This window comes from Bos indicus, chromosome 22 (assembly GCF_029378745.1).
Source record: "Bos indicus isolate NIAB-ARS_2022 breed Sahiwal x Tharparkar chromosome 22, NIAB-ARS_B.indTharparkar_mat_pri_1.0, whole genome shotgun sequence".
Taxonomy (NCBI): Eukaryota; Metazoa; Chordata; class Mammalia; order Artiodactyla; family Bovidae; genus Bos; species Bos indicus.
Window position 1 is genome coordinate 50,265,927 of NC_091781.1, and position 27,065 is coordinate 50,292,991.

At 58.0% G+C, this 27,065-nt stretch overlaps 2 protein-coding genes across 2 annotated transcripts; both read left to right on the forward strand.

Moving 5' to 3' along the window:
- The first annotated feature begins 379 nt into the window (after window positions 1-379).
- Window positions 380-14,101, forward strand: MST1R (macrophage stimulating 1 receptor). Its single transcript, XM_019985105.2, has 20 exons — window positions 380-2,222; window positions 5,110-5,298; window positions 5,373-5,501; window positions 5,675-5,845; window positions 6,582-6,742; window positions 7,089-7,254; window positions 7,368-7,504; window positions 7,919-8,080; window positions 8,177-8,270; window positions 8,429-8,638; window positions 8,746-8,892; window positions 8,985-9,147; window positions 9,316-9,417; window positions 9,496-9,699; window positions 9,971-10,051; window positions 10,204-10,385; window positions 10,513-10,622; window positions 10,874-11,039; window positions 11,417-11,553; window positions 13,562-14,101. Exons 1-20 carry the CDS (start codon window positions 984-986, stop codon window positions 13,815-13,817), a joined length of 4,206 nt encoding a protein of 1,401 aa, XP_019840664.2. The 5' UTR covers window positions 380-983; the 3' UTR covers window positions 13,818-14,101.
- Window positions 14,102-22,243: 8,142 nt separating this feature from the next.
- Window positions 22,244-26,582, forward strand: LOC109575880 (uncharacterized). Its single transcript, XM_019984126.2, has one exon. It carries the CDS (start codon window positions 22,951-22,953, stop codon window positions 26,563-26,565), a length of 3,615 nt encoding a protein of 1,204 aa, XP_019839685.2. The 5' UTR covers window positions 22,244-22,950; the 3' UTR covers window positions 26,566-26,582.
- Window positions 26,583-27,065: the final 483 nt, after the last annotated feature.

The following is a 27,065-nucleotide window of genomic DNA, read 5'->3' on the forward strand; positions in this document are numbered from 1 at the left end:
CTCCATGTAAGTCGCTTCTCCTCTGACTCTAAGATCCAGCCAACAGGGTGGGCCCCATCTTATAACTCCCACTGCCCTGGGCAGGCTGGATGCAAGGCAGTAGCCTCTGACCGCCATCCTGTCGCAGTCAGCCCCGAGCAGGTCCACAGAGGGATAGTCCCAGAAGGGAATGGCAACCCACTCCAGTATACTTGCCTGGAGAATCCCACAGACAGAGAAGCCTGGTGGGCTACAGTCATAGAGTTGGACACGACTGAATAACACTTTCACAGAGGGTAGTGCCACTCCTGGGGTCTCCTCACACCTCCCCTGTGGTTCTCCACACATTCCTGGCTTCTGGTCCCCACAAGGAGGGTTCCCTGGGCCCTGACCAGGAACGAGTGTCTGAGGATGTTGCTGTATCCTGGAGCCGAGAGAAGGATACCAAATGGTCCTCAAACGTACTGGGGCAACCCCTCCCACTTCCGCCCAGTCGATCGTCAGGGGGCGGGACAGAACAGCTCAGATCTACTAAACGTCTCTTCGGGCCACCCTACACCCACTCACCCACAGGCCACTGAGAGAAAAGGGTCCAAGCGTAGGTGTAGGACTCAGGCTTCCGAGGGCGGGGAAAGTCGGCAAGCAGAGGGGCTGGGCTAGGCCAGCCAGCCAACCAGCAGGCCCCGCCCACAGCTCCGCCCCCACGCCCTGGTCCTGTCAGCCTGCCGGGGTCGCTCCGACAGACTTTGCTCTAATCTCCGGCTGGGAGCGGCAACAAGAGCAACAGGTGAGGCGGCCTCTCTGTCTATGTGTGCCAGCCCGCGCCAGGCGCTCGGACGCTGAGGGCAGGAGAGGGCGGTGGGCCTCTCAGGAGTCCTGGTGGGGTCAGCTGCCCCGGGGCTCCCCGGATCGACCCTCGACGCGGGTCCCAACCCAGACTTCGAGTCTGCTCCCAGCCAGGCCCGGGTCTGCGGGAACCTCCACGGGGCCCTACCTGGGCCTCGATGGAGCTCCACCCGCCGCTGTTCCAGCCTTTCCTCTTACTGCTGCTGCTGCTGCCGACGCTGCCGGCGGTGCCCGAGACTGGCGGGTCCTGGCAGTGCCCGCGCATCCCGTATGCTGCTTCCCGCGACTTTGCAGTGGAGTACTCGGTGCCCAGCTTCTCTGCCGGCGGTCCGGTACAAGCCGTTGCAACCTACGAGGGCGGCAGGGAAGGGAGTGCGGTGTTCGTGGCCACACGCAATCGCCTGCATGTGCTTGGACCTGATCTGCAGCCAGTTGAGAGCCTGGCCACCGGCCCTGCTGGGGCCCCTGGCTGCCAGACGTGTGCGGCCTGTGGCCCAGGCCCCCACGGCCCGCCCGGAGACACAGATACGCAGGTTCTGGTGTTGGAACCCGCGCTTCCCGCACTGATCAGCTGTGGCTCCAGCCTTCGTGGCCGCTGCTTCCTGCATGAGCTAGAGCCGGGCGGGACAGCCCTGCACCTGGCGCCACCGGTCTGCCTTTTCTCAGAGCACAATCGGCCAGAGGACTGTCCTGACTGTGTAGCCAGCCCTCTGGGCACCCTCGTGACTGTGGTTGAGCAGGGCCAGGCATCCTATTTGTACGTGGCATCGTCACTGGACTCGGCGGTGGCCGCCAGCTTCAGCCCACTCTCGGTGTCCATCCGGCGGCTCAAGGCCGACGGTTCAGGATTTGCAGCAGGCTTCGCAGCGCTCTCGGTGCTGCCCCAGCACCTCGATTCCTACCGCATCGAATATGTGTACAGTTTCCACGCCGGAGCCTTCGTCTATTTCCTGACGGTACAGCCCGCCGACGTGGCAGCTGCTCCTGGCGCCTTGCACACGCGCCTGGCACGGCTCAGCGCTGTCGAGACCGACCTGGGAGACTACCGAGAGCTGGTCCTCCACTGCCATTTCGCCCCTAAACGTCGGCGACGTGCAGCCCATGAGGGCGGGCAACCCTACCCGGTGCTGCGGGCGGCCCACGCTGCTCCAGTGGGCGGCCACCTAGCCGCTGAGCTGAGCATCCCTGAGGGGCAGGAAGTGCTCTTCGGTGTTTTCTCGGCTAGCAGAGACAGCAGCCCAGGTGCAGATCCCAACTCTGTGGTCTGTGCGTTCCCCGTCCACCTGCTGGACACTCTCATCGAAAAGGGCGTAGAGCACTGTTGTGAGCCTCCGGTCCCCCCTGGCCTCCGGCGAGGGCTGGACTTCTTCCAGTTGCCCAGTTTTTGCCCAGATGCGGTAAGCAGAAGGAGGCGGCTCTCACTTGTGAGCAGTGTGTGTTCACTTCCCATCCACGGCTGAGAGGGTCTAGGAGGGGGAAGGCAGGTGGGGAGAAGCTTTCTCTTCCACCCAGTTTCTTAGGGGGTCAGTCAAACCCCATACTGAAATCTCATCTCCTGGCCAGGCTAGATCCTGTTGCTAAACCCTTTTCCTGTTTCACCCTCTCATTTACCATGGCCTCTTGCTTTTTTGGGTAATTTCCCTGGTTATGGGAAAATTGGATTGCATCATAACTGTCTCTCTGCCAGGGATACTTCCAAACTCTGGGTATAATGGTGGTTGTCCCTTTCTACCTTCCCCCAGTTTATACACTTACGGACACACACAAAAAGTAGCCCCTCACCCCCAATCCACAGGCAGATACTCACAAATTCACCCAGACTCACATCTACTTACCAACAGTTTCGCTTTCCCTGTGGGAGTGCTTGTTTTGCTCTGCTTTCCCAAGAGGGTGGGGCAGGAGTTGTCAGAGAATGCCCCCCTCCACCCCTGTTCCATAGATCCTTCTGGGCCTTGAAAGTTGGTTGCTTGTCAGGCAGCCTGCCTGCCCTAGGCTTTATGGACCCACTCATCACTGATTGCTCTCCGTGGGGTGATGGGAAGAGGAATCAGGACATAGTGGGAAGGCGGCCTAGCTCTAGTGGATTCCAGGAGACTCACCCCGGTCTTATGCAAGCAACTATAAACATCTGCTTATGAGTAAAGGCCTAGGAGGGGCTGGCTGGATTGGTTCACCATGCATGAGTCCCAGGCTTTCTTTCACCATACTTGGGGCCCTTCTCATCCCGGGAAGGAGGTCTCCCAGCCTAAGCTGAACTAAGGTGCTCCTCCCGGCAGACCCTGCTCAGGTTCCCTTCAGCCATGGTGTTAAGGAGCTAGAACAGAGACTAAGAGGATGGTCCTTAAAATGCTTTTTCCCTGAGGACAAACCTAAAACTGACTTCTTGAGGCCACTGAAACAGTCCCACCCTACTTATAAGAGATTAAAACAAGGAAAATGGGTGAATGAATGAAGGAATGGCCTTGGACAAGTGGCCTTTCAGGGAACTAACCCATAGTCACTGGTCTCAGAGTCGTTATCTGCCCTGTGGCTCTGGCCTTGCTGTGACATTCTTCACTGTCTCCTTTTGCTCTGATTGATGCCCCAGTGGCAGGAGGAGAGTTTACACACAGCGAAGGTGGGGAGATCTTCAGCCTCCTCCTTCAGCTGACTCCATCTGGGTTGAAGAGGCCCTAGGGGTGGGAATCCCTAGTCTGGGCTTAGGGAACCCTCATTGCCCCCCCTCCTTCTCTGTGAGGAATCAGGACCTCTCTCTGACTTGGCTAGGGGTCAGGAGATCAGAAGACACCCGGCCCCACTTGGCAGTACAAGGCTCAAAAGGGCTAATCTCCAGCCCTGCCCACAGTCTGGCCAGGCCCCCAGGCAGTGTGTGAACCAGCCTGTCCCATGTTTGACACAGCCTCTAGGAGGAAAGCCGCTCTGTGTTCCTTGTGGCTGCCCTCACGAAGCCTGAGGGCCTCCGAGCTGGTCCCTGCCCTCCATGGGTTCAGGTGGGATTTGAGTCTGGTGGAGTCACCCTCCTCTATGGGGTATTGGACACTTCAGTGTTTTCAGGAGGCTGGGACCCCCAGACAAGCCTAGGAATCCAGAGCTAAGGCCCTGGAGCCCAGGGGCACACAGACAGGGTAGGGCCTCTGACTAGGGTAGGGCTTCTTTTCCAGCGCACAGCCCCACCTGTCCCTGAGTCATACAGAAAACACCTGGCTGGCTTCCTGCTAGGATCAGGACTTTTACTCACCTCCAGTTAGGACAGACTCCTAGTCCCCACCCACCCATGCTATAGATCCAGTGTGAGGAGTTTCAGGACCCAGCTCTATGCTGAGGTCTTGCTCTAAGACTTACAATCAGTGCTGAGGTCTCAGGACTGGGTTAAGCACACATTGTCAGACAGGGGCCTCCTATCAGGAGGAGGACCCTTAGGGCTGGCAAGGGACGGTCCCAAGCTACGAGGGCTACAGAGCCTTGCCTGTACCTTGCATCCAGCTCCAATACCCTTGCATCCATACCTTCACTTCTGGTTTCCCAGAAGCTTCTACAACTCTGACCTGGGGCACTGGGTGTCCCCCAAACACCTTCCTGCTAAAAACAGGAGAGAAATTAGTGTCTCCTGGCACCCAGGCCTTCAGGCCCTGGTTTATCTCTCCTGTACCTCGAAGGAGATACAGGTAGCGGCTGGAGGTGCTGGAAGATCTTTGGCGTCTCAGGGAGAAGGACCGTGTTACCAAGCCGGTGCCGCCCAATTAATCTCAAGAGTTCAGCTCCTTAAGCAGGTGGAGACATTGAAGCCTAAAGAGGTGACAGGGTTTGTTGAAATATAGGGCATGACCAGCAGGGGGCAGGAGAAGACTCTGGTCAGGAACTCAAGACTATCAACCCAGCTCCTCTCCTGGGAGGCGACAAGGCCTTTGACAGGTGGGCAGACCTCTCTGAGCCCGTTTCCTTATCTGTAAAATGGGAGTGATGAGAGAAGCCAACTCCACAGCGTGGTAGTGAGAACAGAATGGGGTTGTCTCTGGAAGGCTCCATAACACGTTATCAGAATGGCTGTGGCAAGGAAGGGCTAGGCTCTGGGCGGGGGAGCCAGCCTTCTGGCCTCGGCCTTCTTCCCTGGCCTGGCTACATCTGAGAGCCCCATGGTGGAAGGTGGGGTGCCTGGCAGGTCTGGGACCTTCTCCATCCAGGCCAGGTGAGGAGTGGGAATTTAGGCCACTGTGGTCCCTGATAGAGGCCTGAAGGGTTCAGCGCATGGAGATGAGCCCTGACTCCTTCTTTGACCTTCCCCAGCCTGGTCTGGGGGCCTCCAGCCCCAATATCAGCTGCCGCCACTTCCCTCTGCTCGTCAGCGGCAACCTCTTACGGGTGGACCTATTCAACGGGCTGTTGGGACCAGTGGAGGTCACGGCACTGTACGTGACGCGCCTTGACAACGTCACAGTGGCCCACATGGGCACAGCCGATGGGCGCATCCTGCAGGTGGGTCCTTTGTCTCTGCGGCCCCTCATCCCCAGATCCCTGTCTCCATTTTGCTCATGGCCAACCTGTCCCAGGTGGAGCTGGCCAGGTCTCTCAACTACTTGCTGTACGTGTCCAACTTCTCACTGGGCAGCAATGGGCAGCCCGTGCATCGGGATGTCAGACGCCTTGGGGACCACCTGCTTTTTGCCTCTGGGGACCAGGTAAGGTGGGCAGGGTAGGGCCTGGGGCTGGGCTGTTGGGAGCACAGGCTCCCGCTCGAATCCAGGGAGGCACTGACACACAGGCCTCACCACCCTGATTTACAGTGGAACCAGGGGTTCTAGGGGGCTTAGCCTCCCCCTTCAGCCACCCCTGAGATACCTGTCTGTTCCAGGTCTTCCAGGTACCGATTCGGGGCCCTGGCTGCCGCCACTTCCTCACCTGTGGGCGCTGCCTGCGGGCACAGCGTTTCATGGGCTGTGGATGGTGTGGGGGCATGTGTGGCCGGCAGAAGGAGTGTCCTGGCTCCTGGCAACAGGACTACTGCCCACCAGTGCTTACTGAGGTATGGCTTGCCTGTCAGGGCACAGTTAAGGGATGGGACCTGCTGGGCCTGGGGTGGGAGTCAGCAGGTCTTAACCATGATCTTCCTCAGATCTGGTATGTCCTAAGTAGCTACAAAGAGGGCACACACATTCAAAGACTTTGAGACAGAATAGTATTGAGTGGGGACTAGCATGTGACCTAGAGCAGGGGTCCCCAACCTCCGGGCTGCAGATCAGTACCTCCTGTTAGATCAGCTGCAGCATTAGATTATAAACAAAGTACATAATAAATACAATGTGCTTGAATTATCCCGAAACCATCTCTCCTCTTCCTGGTCCATGGAAAAACTGTCTCCCATGAAACCAGTCCCTGGTGCCATAAAGGCTGGGGACTGCTGACCTAAAGTGAAGGGATTCCCAGGTGGCGCTAGCGGTAAGGAACCCACCTGCCAATGCAAGAGATGGGGGTTCAGTCCCTGGGTCGGGAAGAGCCCCTGTAGAAGAGCGTGGCAACCCACTCCAATATTCTTGCCTGGAGAATCCCATGTACAGAAGAGCCTGGTAGGCTATAGTCCATAGGGTCACACAGAGTCAGACGTGACCGAAGCAACTTAACATCCAGCACGAAAGCATGACCTAGGGTGACTGGAGTGTGTGGCAGGCAAGGAGTATGGCAGAAAACTTAGGGGGAAGCAGACAGGGCTGAGAGTCCTGACCCATAGAGGGACTCAGGCTATGTTCTCCTCCCCCTTTCAGTTCTATCCCCGCAGTGGACCCCTAAGGGGCAGCACAAGGCTGACCCTATGTGGCTCCAACTTCTACCTGTACCCTTCTGGTCTGGTGCCTGAAGGCACCCATCAGGTCACTGTGGGTCGAAGTCCCTGCCGACTGTTACCTAAAGGCAACTCAGACCTCAGGTACGACCTGGTCCCTGCTGTTTCTGTCCCTGATGCATAAACAAAGCAGCCCCTTTGCTGTGAGATCCTGTCCTCAGCTTGCATGGGGCAAGCTGCGGTGGCTCTGCTTGTTTTGTGTCTGGGGTGACACCTCTATTCCTTTCTGAGCCTGCATGTGCCTTATCTGTCTGTTGAGTTATGGCCAAACTAGTCCCTGCACCGACAGTTCCTGTTGACCCAGGATTGAGGCATGGGTAGATAGATGCTATCTTTAAGCTCAGGGGAGACCTGTGATTTGTGGTGGGCAGGCCAGTAGGCCTGTGTGACCCACCGCCCCAGCCGACCTTGAGTTCCCTTGACGTCCCAGCCGACTGCCCCGGAAGGACTTCATAGAGGATTTTGAGTGTGAGCTGGAGCCCTTGAGCACGCAGGTAGCCGGGCCTGCCAACGTCAGCCTCACTGTGACCAATATGCCACTGGGCAGGCACTTCCGGGTAGAAGGTACCTCCATGCTAGGAGGCTTCTCTTTCATGGTGAGGTCACCTTGCCTCGTATGTGTCCTTGGGCAGGTGGGCAGTTCGGGCAGGGAAGGGTTTGGAGGGGAGGGCCTCCTATTCCAAGCTAAGCCATCTCCATGCCCTCTTAGGAGCCAGTGCTGACAGCAGTCCGACCCTTCTTTGGCCCTCGGGCAGGAGGTACCTGCCTCACCCTTGAAGGCCGAGGCCTGTCTATTGGCACCAGCCAGACTGTGCTGGTCAATGGGACTGAGTGCCCACTGAAACAGTAAGAGCCAGTGGGAAGGGGGAAGGGAGGCAACAGGGTCCCACATAGGGGAACCCTCACCAGGTAGGGCTTGGATCCCCGACAGGGTAGGGGAGGAGGGCTCAGTCACTCAGTGGAGGGAACGGTCCAGGAAGAAGTGTCTGTTTCTCCCTCCAGCCCCGAGGTGGTTTGGGGATGGTGAGAGAGCCCATTATAGTGTCCATTGACTGCAGCCAGCGCTATGGGGTCCCTGTTCCTCCCTGACTTCTTGGAGGCCTTACTGGGACCACCCTGTCTTCAAACAGACCATGGAGTTTGGGCAGATCGGGGAGATGACCGACAGAGGAACTGGGAGGGGTCTGTTGGCCCCTGGAGGAGCTGGGCCTGGCCATCACTTGGAAGGTGCCCCTGAGCCCAATCCCCCCTGTTCTGCAGGGTCAGCGAGGGGCAGCTTTTATGCACCACGCCCCCTGGGGCCGCTACTGCCAGCGTTCCCATTCGCCTGCAGGTAGGGGGCGCCGAGGTGCCTGGCTCTTGGAACTTCCACTACCGGGAAGACCCCATCGTCCTGGGCATCAGCCCCAAATGTGGCTATACGTAAGTGTCACCTCCTCGCCCATTCTGGTCTCTGAAGGATGAGGGATCCAGCCTCAGAGAGCACCCCGAGGCCCACCACCCCGCTCTCCTCCACAGTGGCTCCCACGTCACCATCCGCGGCCAGCATCTGACTTCAGCATGGCACCTCACGCTGTCATTCCATGATGGGGTCAGGGCAGTGGAGAACAGGGTGAGCGGGCGCTGGCAGTTGCTGAGTGGGCACTTGCCAGGAGGGAGGAAGGCCACACCAGTCCCCTGAGTTCCAGCTCCAGCCCACGCTGGGTTCAGGGGGCCAGGGTGGCTGAAGGTAGGATACCGGGGTTTACCGCTCTCACCTGGGCCCCGCAGTGTGAGGGGCAGCTCCCGGAGCAACACAGGTGCCGCCTGCCCGAATATGTGGTCCGAGGCCGCCGAGGGTGGGTGACAGGGAACCTGAGTGTCCGTGGGGATGGAGCTCCTGGCTACACACTGCCTGGCTTTCGCTTCCTGCCTCCACCCCACCCACCCAGCAAGGACCTGGCCCCCCTGAAGCCTGAGGAGCACGCCATTAAGTTTGAGGTAAGTGTGGGGGATGAGGGGTGAGGACAGTGGAGGGGGTAGGGCTGCAGCCTCGCCGAAGGAGCATTGTGGGGGGCACTGGCCAGCCCCCGTGACTGTCTCTGCAGTACATCGGGCTGGGCACTGTGGCTGACTGCGTGGCTGTGAATGTGACTGTGAGTGGCAAGAGCTGCCAGCACGAGCTGCGGGGGGATGTGGTAGTCTGCCCCCTGCCCCCCTCCCTGCAACTTGGCAAGGACGGTGCTCCACTGCAGGTAGGCAGCTCTGTTGGCCCTCCTCAGGAGACACGGGTCGGGGGCGGGGGCGTCTACAGGCTGGGCCTGAGCTGCCACCTAATGCTTCCCAGGTCTGTGTGGATGGTAGGTGCTACACCCTGGGCAAGGTAGTGCGGCCAGGTCTGGAAGGGGTCCCCCAGAGCACGCTCCTCGGTGTCCTCCTGGCTCTGCTCCTGCTTGTGGCTGTGCTGGCTGCCATACTGGTCTTCAGTTACCGCTGGAGGAAGCAGCTAGGTGAGCCCTCCACTGCCATCCTGACCCAGCCCTCACCCCCAAACTATGACATCTCCAAGCCCCTATAGCCTCTCTGTCCAGGCCTTGGGGGTCTGCCCACACCTCCTGGGTCTGGGTCAGCCTCTAGGACCTTGGAGTGGCTGGCTACTAGCAGGCATTTGTCCACAGTTCTTTCTTCGAACCTGGAAGACTTGGCCTCCCTGGACCGGACCCCTGGAGCCATGCCTCTGCCTCTGCTCCGCTCAGGCTCTGACTACAGAAATGGCCTTGGTGAGATGCTGGAGGTGCTAGAAGATGGGACCATACTGTCTGCTCCACCAGCCCCTCATTCCCTCTCTTCCTCCACAGCCCCTCCTATCACTGGCCAGGATTCCTCCACTCAGGTCCACAGAATATCCTCCTCAGACAGCGGGGATGGGTCCCGTGTCCCATTGCTGCGGAAAGGATCCATCCAGCTTGGGGACCTGGACTCTGTGCTCCTGTCTGAGGTCAAGGATGTACTGATTCCCCATGAAAGGGTGGTCACCCACGCTGACCGAGTCATTGGCAAAGGTATGAGTGCCAGACCAGGTGGAGCAGGGGAGAGATGGAGTCCTGAGATGACATGGGCTTGAGGAACAATCAGGCAGGACCCTGAGCCTCCATTTGCTCATCTGTGAAATAGGAACTCTGTCTTCAGTGGGTTCTGGTGCAGATTAAGAGGGTATGGGAGGGCTGCAGGCTCTGCCATCACGAGTTGGAGTTCTGAGGTCTGGTTGCCGGTGGGTGGGAGTGGTGTGTGCTCTGGGCCCTGGGGCCCCTCTCACCATCTCTCCCTCATCAGGCCATTTTGGAGTTGTCTACCATGGAGAATACAAAGATGAGGCCCAGAATCGAATCCACTGTGCCATCAAGTCGCTGAGTCGTAAGTGGAACAGAGGCTGGGAGGATCCTTGTCCCTGCCGTGCTACCATCAGCTCCGTGACCCTGAGCGGGAGACTTTTGTTTCCTCCGTTTCCCCATCTGACCCTTATCAAGGGGTTCCCCGCCCTGGGCCTGACTCCAGCCTCCCTGCAGGCATCACAGAGGTGCAGGAGGTGGAGGCCTTCCTGCGCGAGGGGCTGCTCATGCGCCGTCTGCACCACCCAAACGTGCTGGCTCTCATTGGCATTGTGCTGCCCCCGGAAGGGCTGCCCCGCGTGCTGCTGCCCTACATGCGCCACGGAGACCTGCTGCAGTTCATCCGCTCACCCCAGCGGGTCAGTCGGTGCTTAGCTGACTCTGGGCTCTGGGGGGTGCATAGGTGGGGGGGGCTTGGGCAGCAGCTGGGCATGGAGCTGCTCGCCCTCACCTACTGGCCCACCTGTGCTCCCCACCCACCCCCAGAATCCCACAGTAAAGGACCTCATCAGCTTCGGCCTGCAGGTGGCCCACGGCATGGAGTACCTGGCCGAGCAGAAGTTTGTGCACCGGGATCTGGCTGCTCGGAACTGCATGTGAGTGGCCAGAGAGAAGCCAGGGGGCGGAGCGCTGGGGTGTGCAGCTGAAGGCGCCCACAGGGAAGGCCCACGCTCCATTTCTTGCTATATAGCCCTGGACATGTCCTTCTCTTTCTGGTCCTCCATTTTTCTGTCTGCCCAGTGCAGGCTTGGGTTGGATGCTGTAGCTCAGAAACCCTGTGAGGGCCTGAGATAGATGGGTTTGGGTCTGGTGGGGACCAGTCCTGAGTGTGATCCTCCCCTCCCAGGCTGGATGAGTCATTCACGGTCAAGGTGGCTGACTTTGGTCTGGCCCGTGATGTCCTGGACAAGGAGTACTACAGTGTCCAGCAGCACCGCCACGCTCGCTTGCCTGTCAAGTGGATGGCGCTGGAGAGCCTGCAGACCTACAGATTCACCACCAAGTCTGACGTGGTGAGGCCCCACCTGCCCCAGAGTCCACCCAGCCTCAGACAACACTCGGCCTTGCCCATTCAACTCTGGATGTTGATGAACCCAGGGAACCCTGTGTTGGGCGGTGCCCATAGACCATTTGCCCATCTCTGGGCAGGTATCAGGGCAAGAGGTGGCTCTTCACAGGCAATCCAGGCCTTGCCAAGCCCCAACTCTGGGCAGGCTCGGAGGGGGGACAGAGCGAAGATGCTTGTGAGGTATAGAAGAACAATTCCGATTTGGGGGTGGAGCCCCTCATTTCCAGCTAGCAGGCTCTAGGAGGGAGCAGACCTGGAGGGGTCCACCTGTCCCCAGATTTGAGCTAAGAGTTGAATCCCTTCACCTGTCCCCTCCCACAGTGGTCGTATGGTGTGCTGTTATGGGAGCTGCTGACACGGGGTGCCCCTCCATACCCCCACATCGACCCTTTTGATCTTACTCACTTCCTGGCCCAGGGTCGGCGCCTACCCCAGCCTGAGTATTGCCCAGATTCTCTGTGAGTATATGGACATGGTGATGGGGAGGGAGCTGGGACTAGAGACAAGAAGGTGAGGAGGGGGCTGGAGACAGAGTTCTTGCCTGGCTTTTTGACTCATTCTCAGGTTGACCTAGAAAGGGACCCTCTCTGGGCCTCAGTTTCCTCATCTGTGGACTGGTTCCGCCAGCATCAAGGCTTGGTGCTAGAAGGAGATCATGGTTGCCATGGTAACAGCATTCCTAATCATTGGTTGAGGCCAGTGATTTCATTTCCCAGCACTCCTCTCCCCACAATCCCCAGCAAGGGGGGCTGTTTTCCATCGCTTCCACTTACTTAACCTCAAGGAAAGGTTCCATTAGCTCCCACACTAAGCCCCCTCCACATCTCCAGATCAGAAATTGTTTTTCATTGGATATAGTTTCAGATTCCCTGTTCCCAGAGGCATGGCGACAGCTGTGTTTCATCAGTGCCTGTCGGGTGGTTCAGCTTCATGAGCAGCTCGCATGCCTTAGCCATGCTCAGGTCTTTGAGGTTAGAATGGGAAGAACCAGGTCACAGGTAAAGGTGGCTAATGATTCCTGTCTCGCTCAGCTTGTGTTCCAGAAGGGTATGAGTAACCCTTCCTCACAGCCCTGCCTGCCTTGCTTTTGCTTTTCATTATTTATTTCACTGATGCATCTGCTTCAAAGTCAGGGAAATTAATTTCTGCCTCTGGGTCAGGCTCCCTGAAACAGACTCTGAGATGGAGATTTACACATATGCAGGTGGTCGATTCCTAGGTTGGAGGCAAGGGAAGCAGGACTAGGGAGGCAGAGAAGTAGAGCTGTGATGCAGATGTAAAAGAGGCTGCTGTCCATCTCCTGGGATCTCTGGAATTGGGGTGGCCCTTCAGAGTTTTCTGAAATTGAGACCCAGGGGCCCGGGTCTTTGCACCAGACATACATCAGTCACTGCTTACAGCTGTCCAGGAGGAAGGCGTGTGAGCCTGGAGGAGGCATTTCTTTTCTACCTAGGGCAATTCCTAGAGGGCACCTCAGTCAAGAGCCATAAGCAACCACAGGGAGAATGAAGGGGGCCATGCCAGGATCCTCTAGACCAGGGAAGTCCCTTGTCTCTGGGCTTCAGTTTCCTCATCTGCAGAATTAGAGTGATCACAGTACCACCCTCAGAGTTCTCAGAATTATACGAGATTATCATGTGTAGGGCACTTTTAGTATCATTTAGGGCAGGGATGACATTTCCAAGATAAAGGGGCATGTGTTAGGACCCATCAGACAAACACAAAGAAACTGCTTGGGATCCATAGTGCCAAAGAAAGTGAAAGGAAAGTGAAAGGAAAGTGAAAGAAAAGTGAAAGTGCTAGTTGCTCAGTCTTGTCCGACTCTTTGCAACCCTGGGGACTGTAGCCTGCCAGGCTCCTCTGTCCATAAAATTCTCCATGCAAGAATACTGAAGTAGGTGGCCATTTTCTTCTCCAGGGTATCTTCCTGACCCAGGGATCGAACCCAGGTCTCCCACATTGCAGACAGAATCTTTACCACCTGAGCCACCAGGAAAGCCCATATGATGCCAATGAGTTGCCCCACAATCTTAGTGCTTTGAATCCCCATTTCCTCAGACCTGGGCTTCCTTCCTAGAAGACCTGTGATGATAACTGCAATAGCTTGTGAGCTGGGCCCTAAGCTCCGAACTTCACAGGAGTCTTCTCATTTTATACCCCAAAAGCCCTGTGATCAGAGAAGGATCCAGAGGCACAGAGAGGTTAAGAAACTTGTTGAGATCACAAAGCCCAGGTCACAGGACACAGGAGTCCAGCCTCTCAACCCCTGAGGCAATTCGACCTCTGCCAGGGTGGGAAGGCAGGCAGTTATAATAAGAGCTTCCCTGTAATTGGGTGAGGCAAGGCATTAGCCATGTCATCCGCTCTCGTCCACTGTGGCCTGCCAAGGGGCTAAGCGCAAGTGGATAGCCCAGAAGCTCTGGGTGGGGGTGCACCGTGCCCCTAATGTTTTCCTCTCCCCGGTAGGTACACTGTGATGCAGCACTGCTGGGCGGCGGACCCCATGGCACGACCCACCTTCGGAGAGCTAGCAGGGGAAGTGGCACTCGTGGTGGCTGCGCTGCGAGGGGACCACTACGTGCAGCTGCCCGTGGCCTACGTGAACGTGGGCCCTGGTGCCCCTGACAAGGCAATCATGCCCTTGGAACAGTCACCGTCCCCAACAGTGCACAGGAGCCCAGGGCGGCCCCGGCCCCTCTCAGAGCCACTGAGACCCACGTGACCTCAGCCCCAGGCGGGCCTCGGGGCTTGGACCTGCATAGCGGTGGCAGTTACCCCAAGCTGCCTCTGGGCTGGCCTCTGCCGTGTCCCGGTCCCTTCACCTTCAGGGGCATAGGAGGACTGCAAGGCATATTGGTCTCTCGCTCCTCAGGAGGACCCAGTGCGGGGATCCTTGATGCAGTATTTATGAGGTGTCTGCTGTGTGCCTGGCTGCTGGGCACAGGGGACTCAGGGGTGACCACTGGCCCTTAAATCAGTAAATGAATAAATGAATATTTAAGTACACTTTGTGGTAAATGCTATGAAAGGAAAAGACAGGCTGCTCTGAGGGAATGGAGGACAGCCCTAGATAGATGAAGAGGGAGGTAAGGGAGGCCACCCCAGGAGGTGACATTTTTGCTGGGATGTTGTCAGATGGTAACTGCGCCAGAAATGGTTGAGGAAAGAGAGTTTTGGCAGAGTGAACAGCCCATGCAAAGGCCCTGAGGCTGGAAGGGGGTTGGGTCAGCAAGAAGGCTCCAGAGAACAGGAAGGGCAGGCCAGGCCCACATCTAGAATACAGGGCCCTGGGGACTTTCAGATGGAACCCAAGAGGGGTGGGTTGAAAACCCAGACATGCAGCAGCCACGATGCCTTCTGCTGTTGCCCAGTCCTCCCATCCCATTGCCCAGGCCCTAGCCCCACTCCAGGGCTCCCTGCTCCGCCTGCACCTTTCCCCTAACTGCCCGCCCCCACCCACTGTTAAGGCATGGAGACTTGTCCCCCTCTCCCCCAGTCATGCCAGCATTGCTCTTGCAGCCTTGAGAGAGATGAGCCTGCAGCAAGGCCTCGGCTCCACACTTTCAAGGCACCAGCTTCGAGGTGCAGACGGCTCAGGCTATTTATACTCGTCAAGGCCACAGTACAATAGCCACTAGAAGGGCAGCTCCACCGGAGGAGAGCATCTTCCTCCTTGGACTGCTGCTCCCCCATGCCCTTAAGGCTGAGGGGGCCACTGGGCCCTGTTTGGTGTGGACACCTGGGCAACCAGGGTGATGGGGCCCCGGACCTGTGCCGTGGTGGGTCCTCTCTCTTGCTCAGGCTTCCCATGGCCTCTCTCTCATCAGCTGGGGGACCCTGACTCACCCTAAGGGAAGTAGGCTCCTGCCCCTTTGAGTCTCTGGCCTGTCATGCATGGAACCCTGGGTTTAGGGCAAGAGCCCCCTGGTAAGCAGAGTAGGGGTCTCCTTGGGACTGGAGCTGCCTAGCTGTTTTCTACCCATCTATTGCCCACTCTGTCACCTCAGGTCAGAGGAGGCCCAGATATGGGAACCTGAAGGACTCTGAGGACAGGTAGGTAAAGCTTAAATTGAGACTCAAGCTCTAGCGCAAGGGTCTGAAGATCAGGGCTCTAGAAGCTACAGACGGGTAGAGATGGGCTCCGTCTGCCCATTTACCACCTCACCCCTGATGCCCAAGAGTGCAGGCACAGAGGAGGAGGTTGTAGCTTTGCACACTCTGCCAGGGACCTCTGGGCTCCCTCCTTGCCTGTGTCACCCCTGAGGCTGGGAGAGAAGTGAGTGGAATGGTCCTGGAACCCTCCCACAGCTGTGGTCCCTGTACCAGTTGGAAAAGACTGTCTCCATCCCTCCGCCTGGTAGTCCTTGTGCCCTAATCTCATCCTGGGGATCTAAGGGTGACCCCAGGCTTGGAGCTGGGTGGGAAGTGAGGACAAGGCTCAGAGGCTTCACTGAAGTTAGACTGAGGCTCCATCCCCACTGGGTCTCTGCAGCTTAGGGACCATGGTCTTATCATAAGCCCAGAAAAGAAAAGGATAAGAAAGGGTCTCAGGGAACTTCCCCCGTGCTTCAGTGGCTAAGACTCCATGCTCCCAATGCAGGGGGCCCAGGTTCAATCCCTGGTCAGGGATTAGATCCCACATGCCACAACTAAGAGTTTGCATGTCTCAACTAAAGATCCTGCATGCTGCAACTAAAGAGTCCACGTGTTGCAACTAAGACCTGGTGCAGCCAAATATATATGTATTTATATGTAAGAGAGAGACTCAGAGAGGAAGGGGATTCTCTGGATGGGAGGGAAGCTTATGGAGGAGAGAAGGGAGACGGAAGACGCTCAGCGGGTGTCAGTTTCCCATGTAGCCAGAATGTGGGGCTTCGGGCCTGTTTCTGGGCCAAGGGCCTCCAGGGCCAGGATTCTCCAGGGAGGGGACACACTTAAGCAGATGCTTGACACAACTGCACTGCCTCTCCCTAACACTGAAGCCCCCAAGCTCTGAACTCTGTTCTCAGAGCCATTTGATAGTCCTACGTTCATCTGGAGTGACTGAAGATGGAACTGCTTCAGGGTTTCCAGTTCCTGCCTGGGCCACCAGGGAAGAAAGGAGGGGTTAGTCCTAGCTGCCCGCCATGGGCTCAGCAGAACAGGAGCTTTGAGTGGCTTCCAGGGCTCATGAAGCCTGGGTTGCCTTTCCCTTATTTATTTGTTTGTTTTTTGCTTCTCCCTTGGGGGAGGCCTGAGTAGGGGCCGGAGCAAGAGGGAAATTGCTGGTGGCCCTGGTGGGCCCCGGGCCTGTAACTGGGGCTGGATGGGATGAGCGCAGGTTTCTCCCACGGCTTTGGAAGTCCAGTCTTCCCATCATGAGCTGGGGGGAGTGGGTGTCAGCTCATCTGCCTCATCTCCCTCCATTGCAGCTCAGTGGGACTGGGGGCCGGCAGGTGCCAAGAGAGGCTGGAGGGAGGCCAGGCTGGGAGCTGGGGCTGAGGAAGCAGGAGATGACTCACAGCCTCCTGATTGCCCACTGGTGTCAGTGTCGTCTGGCACCTGGAGGGCAGACATGGGGTTGACCGACCTGCTTTGATGGGGGACCAGGAGTCTGGTCTGGGATTCCCCTTATGCCAAAGCCCCAGCCTTTCAGAGAATTTCCACAGGGATCCAAAGGCTCTCTAGGGGTTGCCCCTGAGGGCTCCAGACACAACCCCATTTCAAACCCTGAGACCTTTCTGGGACAATGACTTCATCGGTCATTCCCTTGGTGCAGCCCATGAGGCCCTGGGTGCACCTCTGATGCCACTGCATGAACTAACTCCCTGCAGCTGTAGGAGACCTGCCCCTCCTCCAGGGCTGGGTGGGGTTGGGGGTCCGTGGGTGCTGCTGGGAGGGTCTGAGGCTCAGGAAGACCCAGCATGCATCTTTCACACTTAGTGCCTCTGCCTGGAGAGAAGCAGCCCTGAGAATCGATAACTGAGCGTTGATCTGGCATCTGCCAGGCCCTGGTGAAAAACACCTATTACTCCACACTGGGCTGGAGAACTCTCCTCCGTGAAGACCCAGGAACCGAGCATCTCTTCACCCACAGCTTCTGCTCTGTCTGTGTGAGAGTCCAGTCAGCTCAAAGGTGGAGCTACTCCAGCCTGGAGGAGGTGGGATGACTTGAACCACCCCCAGCATTCCCCATCCGGCACTGGGGGCCAGCTGAGCCTTAGTCTCTCCCTCCATTCTTTTGGGGGTTCATTCCAGTCAGAGTTTTTAGCCCGATGAGCCTAGATGCCAAGAGAACCTAGCACCAGCTCCTGTCCCTCCGTGGCTACCCATTTGCCCACAACTTCAGCTCCACCCATCCAGGAGCTGGGATCGTGGAAGAGAAGCAGAGGTATTAATGGTCCTGACAGCCATCCTGTGCCGTGCAGGTGGCGGGAGGGTCCTTGGGTTTGGCCCTCATCAGTCTCATTGTTGCTCTGTGGGAGCTTGAGCTCGTGGGGCCTGTCCTGTGATGGTTGCTATTCTGAGCTCAGATGGTGGGAGCGGAGGGACATTGCTGAATCCCTGGGGCTCTGTACAGGCAGAGGCAGATGGAGCATGAGATCCAGGGGCATCCTTGCCTTCTCTCTCATTCCCCTTCATATTGGTTTAGCCACTCGCAAACTTGTGATCTTAGACTGGGCAGCTGGGATCTGGGAATGCATCAGGGAAGACAGGGGACTCAAAAGCAGCTGGTGGCCAAGATCGCAGGATTCAATTAGCTCTGAAGCCAGATCTCCCTTTCTCGTGCCACAAGTCCCCCCACTCCTGCCGCCCCGACCCCGCCCCCCCCACCCCCGCCGCCGCCGCCGATTCCAGTGCAGCCAGGACCATGGAGACTTAGAGGCCCCCAGAGGCACACAGCCCACGTGTCTGGGCTGTGCACCTGCCTGGAGTGCCCTCCCTCCACAGATCTAAGTGCTACCATGTGCAGCCTCTGGGACACAGGGCTGGTGTCTGAGCCCCTGGACAGTAGGCAGGGATGAGCTTCTGGGGAACCAGGCATTACTTTTCACTCCATTAGCAAGTGGTTGTCTGCACTGGGAACCCTTTAAGACTTTCTTTTTTACATATTTTATTTTATTTATTTATTTGGCTGCACCAGGTCTTAGTGTTGATACAGGGGCTCTTTAGTTGCAGCATGTGGGATCTAATTCCCTGACCAGGGATCGAACTCAGGGCCTTTGCATCAGGGAGTGTGGAGTCTTAGTCCGTGGACCACCAGGATAGTCCCCCCAAGGCTCCTCTGTAGTTCCTCTGGGCTACACGGTAGTGACAGCTTCAGCCAGCCATCGGTCCTGCTGACATGTCTCTCCGAGCTGGGGAGCCCCCTCTTCAAAGGGGGAAAGGAATTCTTTGGGCTGCCCCATCCCTCTGCCCCCATGGGCTCCTGCCCTGCTTTCTTTGACCCAGCCATCTGTTCTCAAAGTCTCCCCCACCCTCCACAGGGACCAGGCAGGAAGGCAGCCCTCCTCACGTCCCCATCGCAGGTGTGGTGGGAGGTCTCTTCTCGCTAGTCTTAAGGCCCTGCTTCTGGCAGCAAGGACTCCCTCCTCCTCCCTCCCGACTCCTGGCTGGATGGGGGGCTGCTCCCAGGGAAGTGGTGGGGGGAGCTGGCGCAGCCCCTCAGCCAGCTGTGGACGGCAGTCAGGGTGGCTGCGCTGTTGCCCTCCCTTGTGGCTGGTGCGGCTGGCCATCTTTCACGCAGAGTTACGTAAGCTTGAGTCAATTGGAGCTCAGAGCGGTTCATTGTGGGCTATTTTTAAGCTGTAACACATCACAGCAGAGGGGTCACTGCACCATGGCTTGCAGGGAAGGTTGTTTAAACATCTGTTATTTAAATTTTCCTGCGCCTTAGAGCTCAAAAGACACGTCTTCCCTCACTCTTGGATTCTGCCTTTCACATCCCAGGTGAGGTGTATTATCACCCCTCATCCCACCACAGCTTCCTCTAGGGCTGGGCTTTTCTGCACCATAACTGCCATTATTTGGGATCAGGCAGGGAATGGGGCAGGGAGAAGGTGCCAGCTCCATGGAATGGGTGCACCTGGGCCAGAAGAGACTTCCAGGGAAGCAGGAAGTTAGAGTTCACAGGGAGGAGAGGAAAATGCAGAGTGCTGGGTATAGAGCTGAGAGGCGGCAGATACAGCCTTCCTCCTGGGGGGGCTTTGGTTTCCCATCAGGACCCACCCAGAGAGGGTTGATAACAAGGTCCTTTCGGGGGGCTTTTCAGAAGCCTGCCTTTGCCTGGGCTGTGTTCCTGCCTGGAGTGCCCTCCCTCCACAGATCTAAGTGCTACCCATGTGCAGCCTCTGGGACACAGGGCTGGTGTCTGAGCCCCTGGACAGTAGGCAGGGATGAGCTGCTGCATTGCTTTTCACTCCATTAGCAAGTGGTTGGCTGCACTGGGAGCCCCTTAAGACTTCTTTTTTACATATTTTATTTTATTTATTTATTTGGCTGCACCAGGTCTTAGTTGAGGTACATGGGCTCTTTAATTGTAGCATGTGGGATCTAGAACCCTGACCAGGGATTGAACTCAGGGCCTTTGCAACAGGGAGTGCAGAGTCTTAGTCCCTGGACCACCAGGAAAGTCCCCCTAAGGCTCCTTTTGATCCTAGATTTTTTTTAAGATGTCTAGAGTCTTCCCAGAGTGCAGGGCGGGGAAGGCAGGTCACCTAGAAGAGTGCAGGGCCAGGGACTTGATGAGCTGACCCCTGGGAACACCACCAAACCCAAGACATGTCTGTGTTGAAAAACCAGGTCTGGGGAACTTGGCTGCTCACGGGGCCTTTCCTGCCTACCGTCCCCAGAACCTCCTGGGTAGGAGGATTCCAGCCTGATCCGTGAGGAAGGAGGGTTTCTCAGAGTGAGCGGACTGTCCCCATCTCCTGGAGTCTGACCCTCTCCCCAGGGTTTGGGGCTCCCCCAACTCTCCGAGCCAGCCCTCGGGTCAGGTGAAGTGTGAAGAGAGGCAGCACTGAAACCTGCCCTCACAGAAGAGTCTCGGTATGGCCTTCCCCTCAGACTGAGCTCCTCCCTGTTGCTTCTTGGCCCCTTCATCCCAGGCAGCCCTCAGCCTGGGGAATGGGCTCAGCTGGGGGGGAGGGGCTCTCCAGGTTGCCATGGCAACATGTTGGCCCTCCTCACTTTCCAGAATCAGAAATAGAATTGGATGCCCTTCTTCCTGGTGAGAGACTATTTAAAAACATGTTGGGGGGAGGGGTACAGGGGCAATGTCCCTGCCTGATCCCCAAGAGGGGCTGGGTAGAAGGGGCCCAGCCTGGGAGCTTCTCTGACTGCCCCACTGCCCCTCCCCTTAGCTGGATGAAGCCGAGTGGGCTTTGATCAGCCAAGAATTGTGAGTACAAAAGACTCAGCCTGGTCCCACAGGGTAAGTAACTAGCCCCTACTCAGCACCGCCAGGTTCCTGGGAGGCACTGGCTTACTGCCCGCCAGGAAAATGCCCCCTCCCAGGCCTGAGCCGCCTGCTAAGCTACCGGGAGAAGCAGTAGGGCCAAGTGGGATATAGCTTGAGTATCGAGGGATTGAGGCTGCAGAGCTCGGAAGGGAGGCATGTTGGTTCCCTTCCAGCAGAGTCCATGCCCGCCTGGCCCTGGGCATGACACCCAGTGGTGGCACCGGAAGTTACAGAAGTGTGGGTCCCGAGCTTGGTGGCCTGGCCTCGGATTCCGCTCTACAACTCACTAGCTGCAACCTCCGCAGTTTCTCTCTCCTCCCTGTGCCTTGGTTGCCTCGTCTGTAAAATAAGAATGACAGCACCCGGCTCTCACTGAATTGCTGTGAGGCTGGCTTGCGGTGCTCAGCACTGCCAGGTGCAGAGGAAGCGCCCAGTCCACAGCAGTCGGTGTTCTCTTTTGCCATCAGGGGTGTTTGCGTCCCAGGTGGGAAAAGCTGTCTCTGCTCCAGACTGCCTTCTCTGGTCCTTCCTTCGTGGGCCACACCCTTCTCAGGTCAGTTTGTCGCAGAGGACCTCAGCCCTGGCAGAAAGGGTTATGCCTCACTTCCCCAGGAGGTGGGGGGATGGCTCAGGGATGGCCAGGCAGTGATTTTCAGGGCCTCTCTCCCCGCCCCCCGCTCCAGCCCTCCCACAAGCACAACAGGCTGCTAATAGCATCTCTGTCACGGGGAAAAACAAAACCAGATTAAACAAACAAAAAAAAGCAGTATGCTCGGGGACAGATTACTGAGGTGAATAGTGTTCAGCAAGCCTGTGTGTGTGTGTGAATGCACGCATGCACAGGCCACAGAGCCTTGGGCCATGCCACCTTCCTGGACCATAGTCTGTCCAGAGACCTCTGTCCCCCTTCTTCATCAAAAGCGGCATCTGGGGAACGGGGAGGGGCCCTGGGGGCCTGAGCCGTGGCTGAGTCAGGCTTTGCCCAGGAAGGTACAGATGAAGCACCAAGCTAGCCTTGGTCCCTGGTCACATCGCTTCACACCCCATGGCCATCCGTAAGCACTATTTTTAACTTTGGTGAAAACACACCGTTTCAGAGGACAAGACTATAGCCGCTTTCTCCACAGACCTGTTTCCTGGGTAGAAAGACTGAGGCCTGAGAAAATAGCCCTGGGGGACAAGAGGGAAGAGGCCCAGGGCTCATAGCTGGGGGTGGGAGGAAGGTCTGACCCCACCCCAGTCAGAACTTCCAGACCCAGGGCTTCGGCTATGGGGGCGGTCCCCAAACCGAGCCTGTTTTCTATGGCTGCCAGGCTCAACTGGGCCTGGGCTGGTGGGCCAGAAGGGTCCCATGCCTCCTGGACCCTCTGTTTGCCATCTACGAAATGGAGAGTGGAACCGCCCACCTGTCTAATACCCTCCTTTCGCGTGTGCTGCCCAAGCCCAGTCCTTTGTCCCACATGTCCTCACTGTGTGTGGTCCCGGGACCCAGTCCTTCACCCACCATACTCCCAGTGTGGAACCAGCCCTGAGCCCTCGGCGTGGGCAGTCCCCTAACCTCTGTGTCCCTGTTGTGCCCCATTACATAATTGCTCTTTGGTTGGTCCAGTGTCCTACGCCCAGTATTCTGCCAGCGTGAGGCTCACACAATGTGACAAGAGCTAGAACACTGTGACTGGAAGGTTCTGAGCAGAGGCCCCACCCCCACCCATGTCACCCCCATCCCCACCTCTGTGGGACAGTGGGCTGGGCCTGAAGGACATGTGGCTCTGGGGAGGGGGCTTTGGGAGGCACAGGCAGAGGAAAACCATCTGGAGCAGAAAGACTGCCAAGGAGCGTCTGTCCCTGGAGCAGGAGCCGGGGAACATGGGGGAGGGGAGTTAGAGCCTGAGTCTGGGCCCCTCACCCACTTCCGGCTCTCAGGACTGAGTGGTGAAGGGGCTTGGCCTCCCCTCTCTCCCCATGGGCCTCACACACTTCGAACGGCATCCGTGGGTCAGGGTTTAAGCGTCAAGTTGCCACGTGGGAAATGGGGAAAAAGAGCCAAGTCTGGCATCTGAGGTAGACTGGGAACCCAGGGGCTTCGCTCGGCGTCTTCCCTGCCTATACTTTCTTCCCCTTGGTCTTATACGGTCCTTCACCTCTAGGAGCTCTACCCTCGCTCTTGGGCTGGCCTGGGCAGAGTGACTACCTGACTGTCAGAGAGGAGGACAGGGTAGGGTTGCCAGACTTCACGGGGATCCCTTGCTCTTCCCATTACCCAAGATTCCCTGGGCAGGCCCCCATTCCTCAGGGGGGTGGGGCCCCTGGTTTCCCACACTCTCTCACCCTCCCCCAGGTCATGGGGGTGCTATGATGTGTGGGGTTGCCACGGCAATGAAGCGGGGGCAGGGCACCTAGGGCATGGAGCAGGACTATGGAAGTCACCAAGAAAGTGGGGGGCCCTGATCCATCGGGCCCCCAGGGCCACCCCTCAATTGGCAGCCAGCAGCTGGGGGGTGGCGTTAGAGGGTCCCAGGGACCACGGATAAACTCAGGATCTGCATCCTCGAGGCATGAGGTGCCATTGTCCACCGAGGCCAACTCAGATGGGGCCTATGGCTCAGCCTCCCAGGCCCACACCCATGAGCCCTGTCATCAGCACCTCCGGGAGCCTACGGAGGCTACCTCCCAATGTGGCTATGAGAGGGCCTCCCAGGACACCCTGAGACTCCCCTCCACTAGCTTATTCCCAGGCTCTTTCGTGGGAGCCCAAACACATCTCGTCATGGAGACCAGGACCCCGGCCCTACCGGTGTACACGCGCGGTGATGCCTCCAGTGACACGGCCCAGCATGGACTCTACTGTTCCCGGCTTCAGGTGCAGGTGGTGGGGGAGGGCAAGGTTCCAGCTAAAGTCCTCGTAGGCTGGGGCAAAGGCCCCTGCAGCCCGGAGCAGACTGCCCCAGCGGGCATTAGGAAGAGCCGATGGCTACCGTATATCCCTTTAGGGGAAGATGGCTCACCTGCAGCCCAAGGTCCTTTTCTGGCTCCAGGTCATGATCAGAGCCAGGGCAAGGGCCCAGGTCCGGTTCAGGCTCTTCCAACGCCAACTCCAACCCGGGCCAGTACTCCAGGTGTGGATCCAATCTCAATGGCAGGAGCAGAATCTTATCCCTGCAACCCTGACCACCTGACTGATACCAAAGCCACCACCAAGGGCCTGTCCCAAGACCTCTTGCCTGGGAAATATGGCAACCAGTGGCCAGTCCAGTTGGATTCTTCCAAAGGGGTCACATCCTGCCAGAACAAACTGAATTTCCATCCTCAGGAGGAGCCTCCCACCCCAGCACCCACCCTGAACAAATCCCAGGACCAGAGCCAGGTACACGAGGTTACCCAAAGGCCAGTGTTACCCAGGCATCCCAAGAACCAAGTGGAGAAGCCCCTGGTCGGTATCTCTAGGCCAGGCAGCCCCAAACCAGGCTCAGGGCCTCCAGGAACCCCCAAGAGCCAGAGGGACAGCCAGGAGATCCGCAGCACTCAGCAAAGTCAGCAGCCCCTCAATGTTTGCAACAACCCCTGCTCCAGCAGGCCGCCATCTGCCTGCCAATTAAGTGGCCACAACCCAGCCCCAGTACCTCCCAGGGAAGCCATGCAGATACCTGCCTCCAGTGCCCCTACCTGCCAGTTACGGGATGCTGTGGAAGACCGTGTGCTGGTGTTTGACATGGCCACAGGCAACACCAGGATGGGGCTGCTGTGTCATGATCCCATGGGCTCCCGGGCAGTGTTGGTGGGCCTCATGCCCACCCACCCACCCATCTATGCTTCCGAAAGCACGCAACCCACCCGCCCACTGCCCATGCCCATCCTCACCCCTGACAGCGATCGTTCCAGCTTCTGGTCCACCACGGCCGTGGTGTCCAGCCCCGTGCCCTCCAGCCTTTCATCGGGAAGCTACCGAGAGGTGGCCCTGGTTCCCAAAGAGGCCAGGGTCCACCTGGAATCACGAGGCTCCACTGGTGCTGAGACACCCATGAGGATGGGGATGCTCGGAGGGCCTGTTCTACTGGGGACACCACTCCAATTTGGAGAGAGGATCCTGAGCCATGCCCATGATCCTGGCTGGTCCAAACCTGATGCTGAAAAAAACCAAGGGAGTCGCACTATCTGGATGCTGGATGCCCCTGGGATGCAGGACACCTCTCTGGACCAGACCAAGAAACAACAGTGGATGAGCTCAGAGCACACCACAGAGCCGGTGCCAGCAGCCAAAAACCAGGAGGTGCTCAGACCCCCACTCCAGGAGGATATAGGCAGCCACAATCAGAAAGAGAGCTGTCACCCTGACAGCCCTCAGGTCAAACGTGCTGGGCAGGCCCCCCTTGGTGGTCAGCCCCCACTAGCTGAGCAGGCCCCCTCCACCAAGCAGCCCCCACTTCCTGTTCAACCTCCTCTCACTGGAACCCCTATTTCCAGGCAGCCTCCCTTTTCCCAAGAACCCCTCATCTCCAGTGAGCCCACTCTCTCAAGGGGTGCCCTGACCACTAGGGATCCTGGTCAGGCTTCCACCCTGGGCCAAGAAGGTGAGCCACTGGGCCCGCCTACCCATGTGGAGGTACACCGGATGCCCCCCGAGGAGACCTGCGTCTATGTAAACAGAGAAAAGGTTGGTGCCAGTGCTGCCCAAAGCTCCAGCATACATCGGCTCTTGTCCTGGCAGCATGGCAGCTCCCCCAAGGTGCAGGAGAAGCAACTTTCCCTGATCGCGATCACCGCACCCAGCCCCAGTTGCAAGGTCTTGCCCATGGTCACAGTGGACACTCAGCTCCAGGGTCCCCAATTTAAGCTGACAACCGAGGACATGACCCACTCGCCAGTGGTTGCACACCTCAGCCTGCTCCGTGGGGCCTGCTATGAGCTGGTGCCCACCATGAATGCTCTGGCTGTACGGTCCCCAGTGCTCTGCCGCCACTCGCTGGGCCCCTACCAGGACATGGCTGCCGTGGTGATTGACACAGGCACAGGCTTCACCAAATGCGGGCTGGCTGGAGAAGACCACGTCCTCAGCGTGCTGCCTTCACGCGTGCAACTGCTGCAACACCCAGTCCAGGGCCAGCCCAGGTACACGGTGCCCGAGAAGCAAGAGCCCTCCTATTCAATGCTAAATCGAGGCGTGATCTCTGACTGGGATGCCCTGGAGGTGCTATGGCAGCACCTGTTCTACTGCAGGCTGGGCGTGCAGCCCGAGGAGCTGGCTGTGCTTGTGGCCGACTCACCCATCTCCCCGCGCACCAACCGAGAAAAGGTGGCTGAAATACTCTTCGAGCGTTTCCATGTGCCAGCCATGCAGACAGTGCACCAGGCCCTGCTGGCGCTCTATGCTTACGGGCGCACCACTGGGCTGGTGCTGGGCAGTGGCCACGGCACGTCCTACGTGGCTCCCATTGTCACTGGGGATCTGGCCCCCCTTGACACCTACCGGCTGGACGTGGCAGGTTGCGACCTTACGGAACACCTGGCTCAGCTGTTGCTGGCGGGTGGCCAATCACCGCTCAAGGCAGAGCTGGTCAACCAGATTAAAGAGACCTGGTGTTACGTGGCCATGGACATGAAGGCTGAGCTAGCCCGCATGCAGTCCCAGACCCAGGTGGATTTTGTGCTTCCGGACAAGCAGGTCATCACACTGGGCTCTGAGCGCTTCTGCTGCCCAGAGGCTCTCTTCCAACCCAATCTGCTGGGCGTCAATCAGCCGGGCCTTCCACAGCTAGCCCTCCTCAGTATCAGCCGGCTGGAGGCCAAGCAGCAGGAGCAGCTGCTGGCTAATGTGGTGCTGGACGGTGGCAGCACCCTGTTGACTGGCTTTCCTGAGCGCCTGAGACAGGAGCTGGGCCCTGGTACCACCGTGCTGGGCTCTCCGCACCGGGCCGTTGCTGCTTGGCTCGGAGGCTCCATCATGGCGTCTCGGAACTCCTTCCAGAGCCTGTGGTTCAGCCGCCGTGAGTATGACGAGGAGGGCCCATGGGCCATTTACAAGTACCATCTATGAGCACATAAAAGTTCTGTTTCTGCTTGCTTTGACTACCATGGTGTATTTTAGGCACAGGGTGGCGGAGAGAAGGGCAGGGGTTGCAGGCATGGGGTCAGGGATGGGGGCCTTGGCACTCCCAAGGTACACCCTCCTCTACACACTGGAATTCCGTGGGCCTTGGCAATTCTGTCCTTTCCAGGGAGGCCCAGAGCCCTTTGGCTGACATTGGCCCTGGGCTAGCCTGACCTTTACTGCACCCCAAGGGCAACCAGAGAGAGTGGCTGCTGTGGGTTTTGCCCTGTTGCCCTGGTGACAAGCTCAATTACCCTTGATTGCCAGCTAGTTGCCATGGCAATTTCAAACATAATGAAATAACCCACACAGCCTGGAGTGAGTCACGAAGGGGTGGGGGAGCCCCCTCCCCAAGCTCCAGAGGAAAAGACTGCTTGCCTTCCCTCATGTTGGGTCCTCCATGGGGGCCGAGGTCAGCAACATCGACAATAGCCAAACAGTTCCAT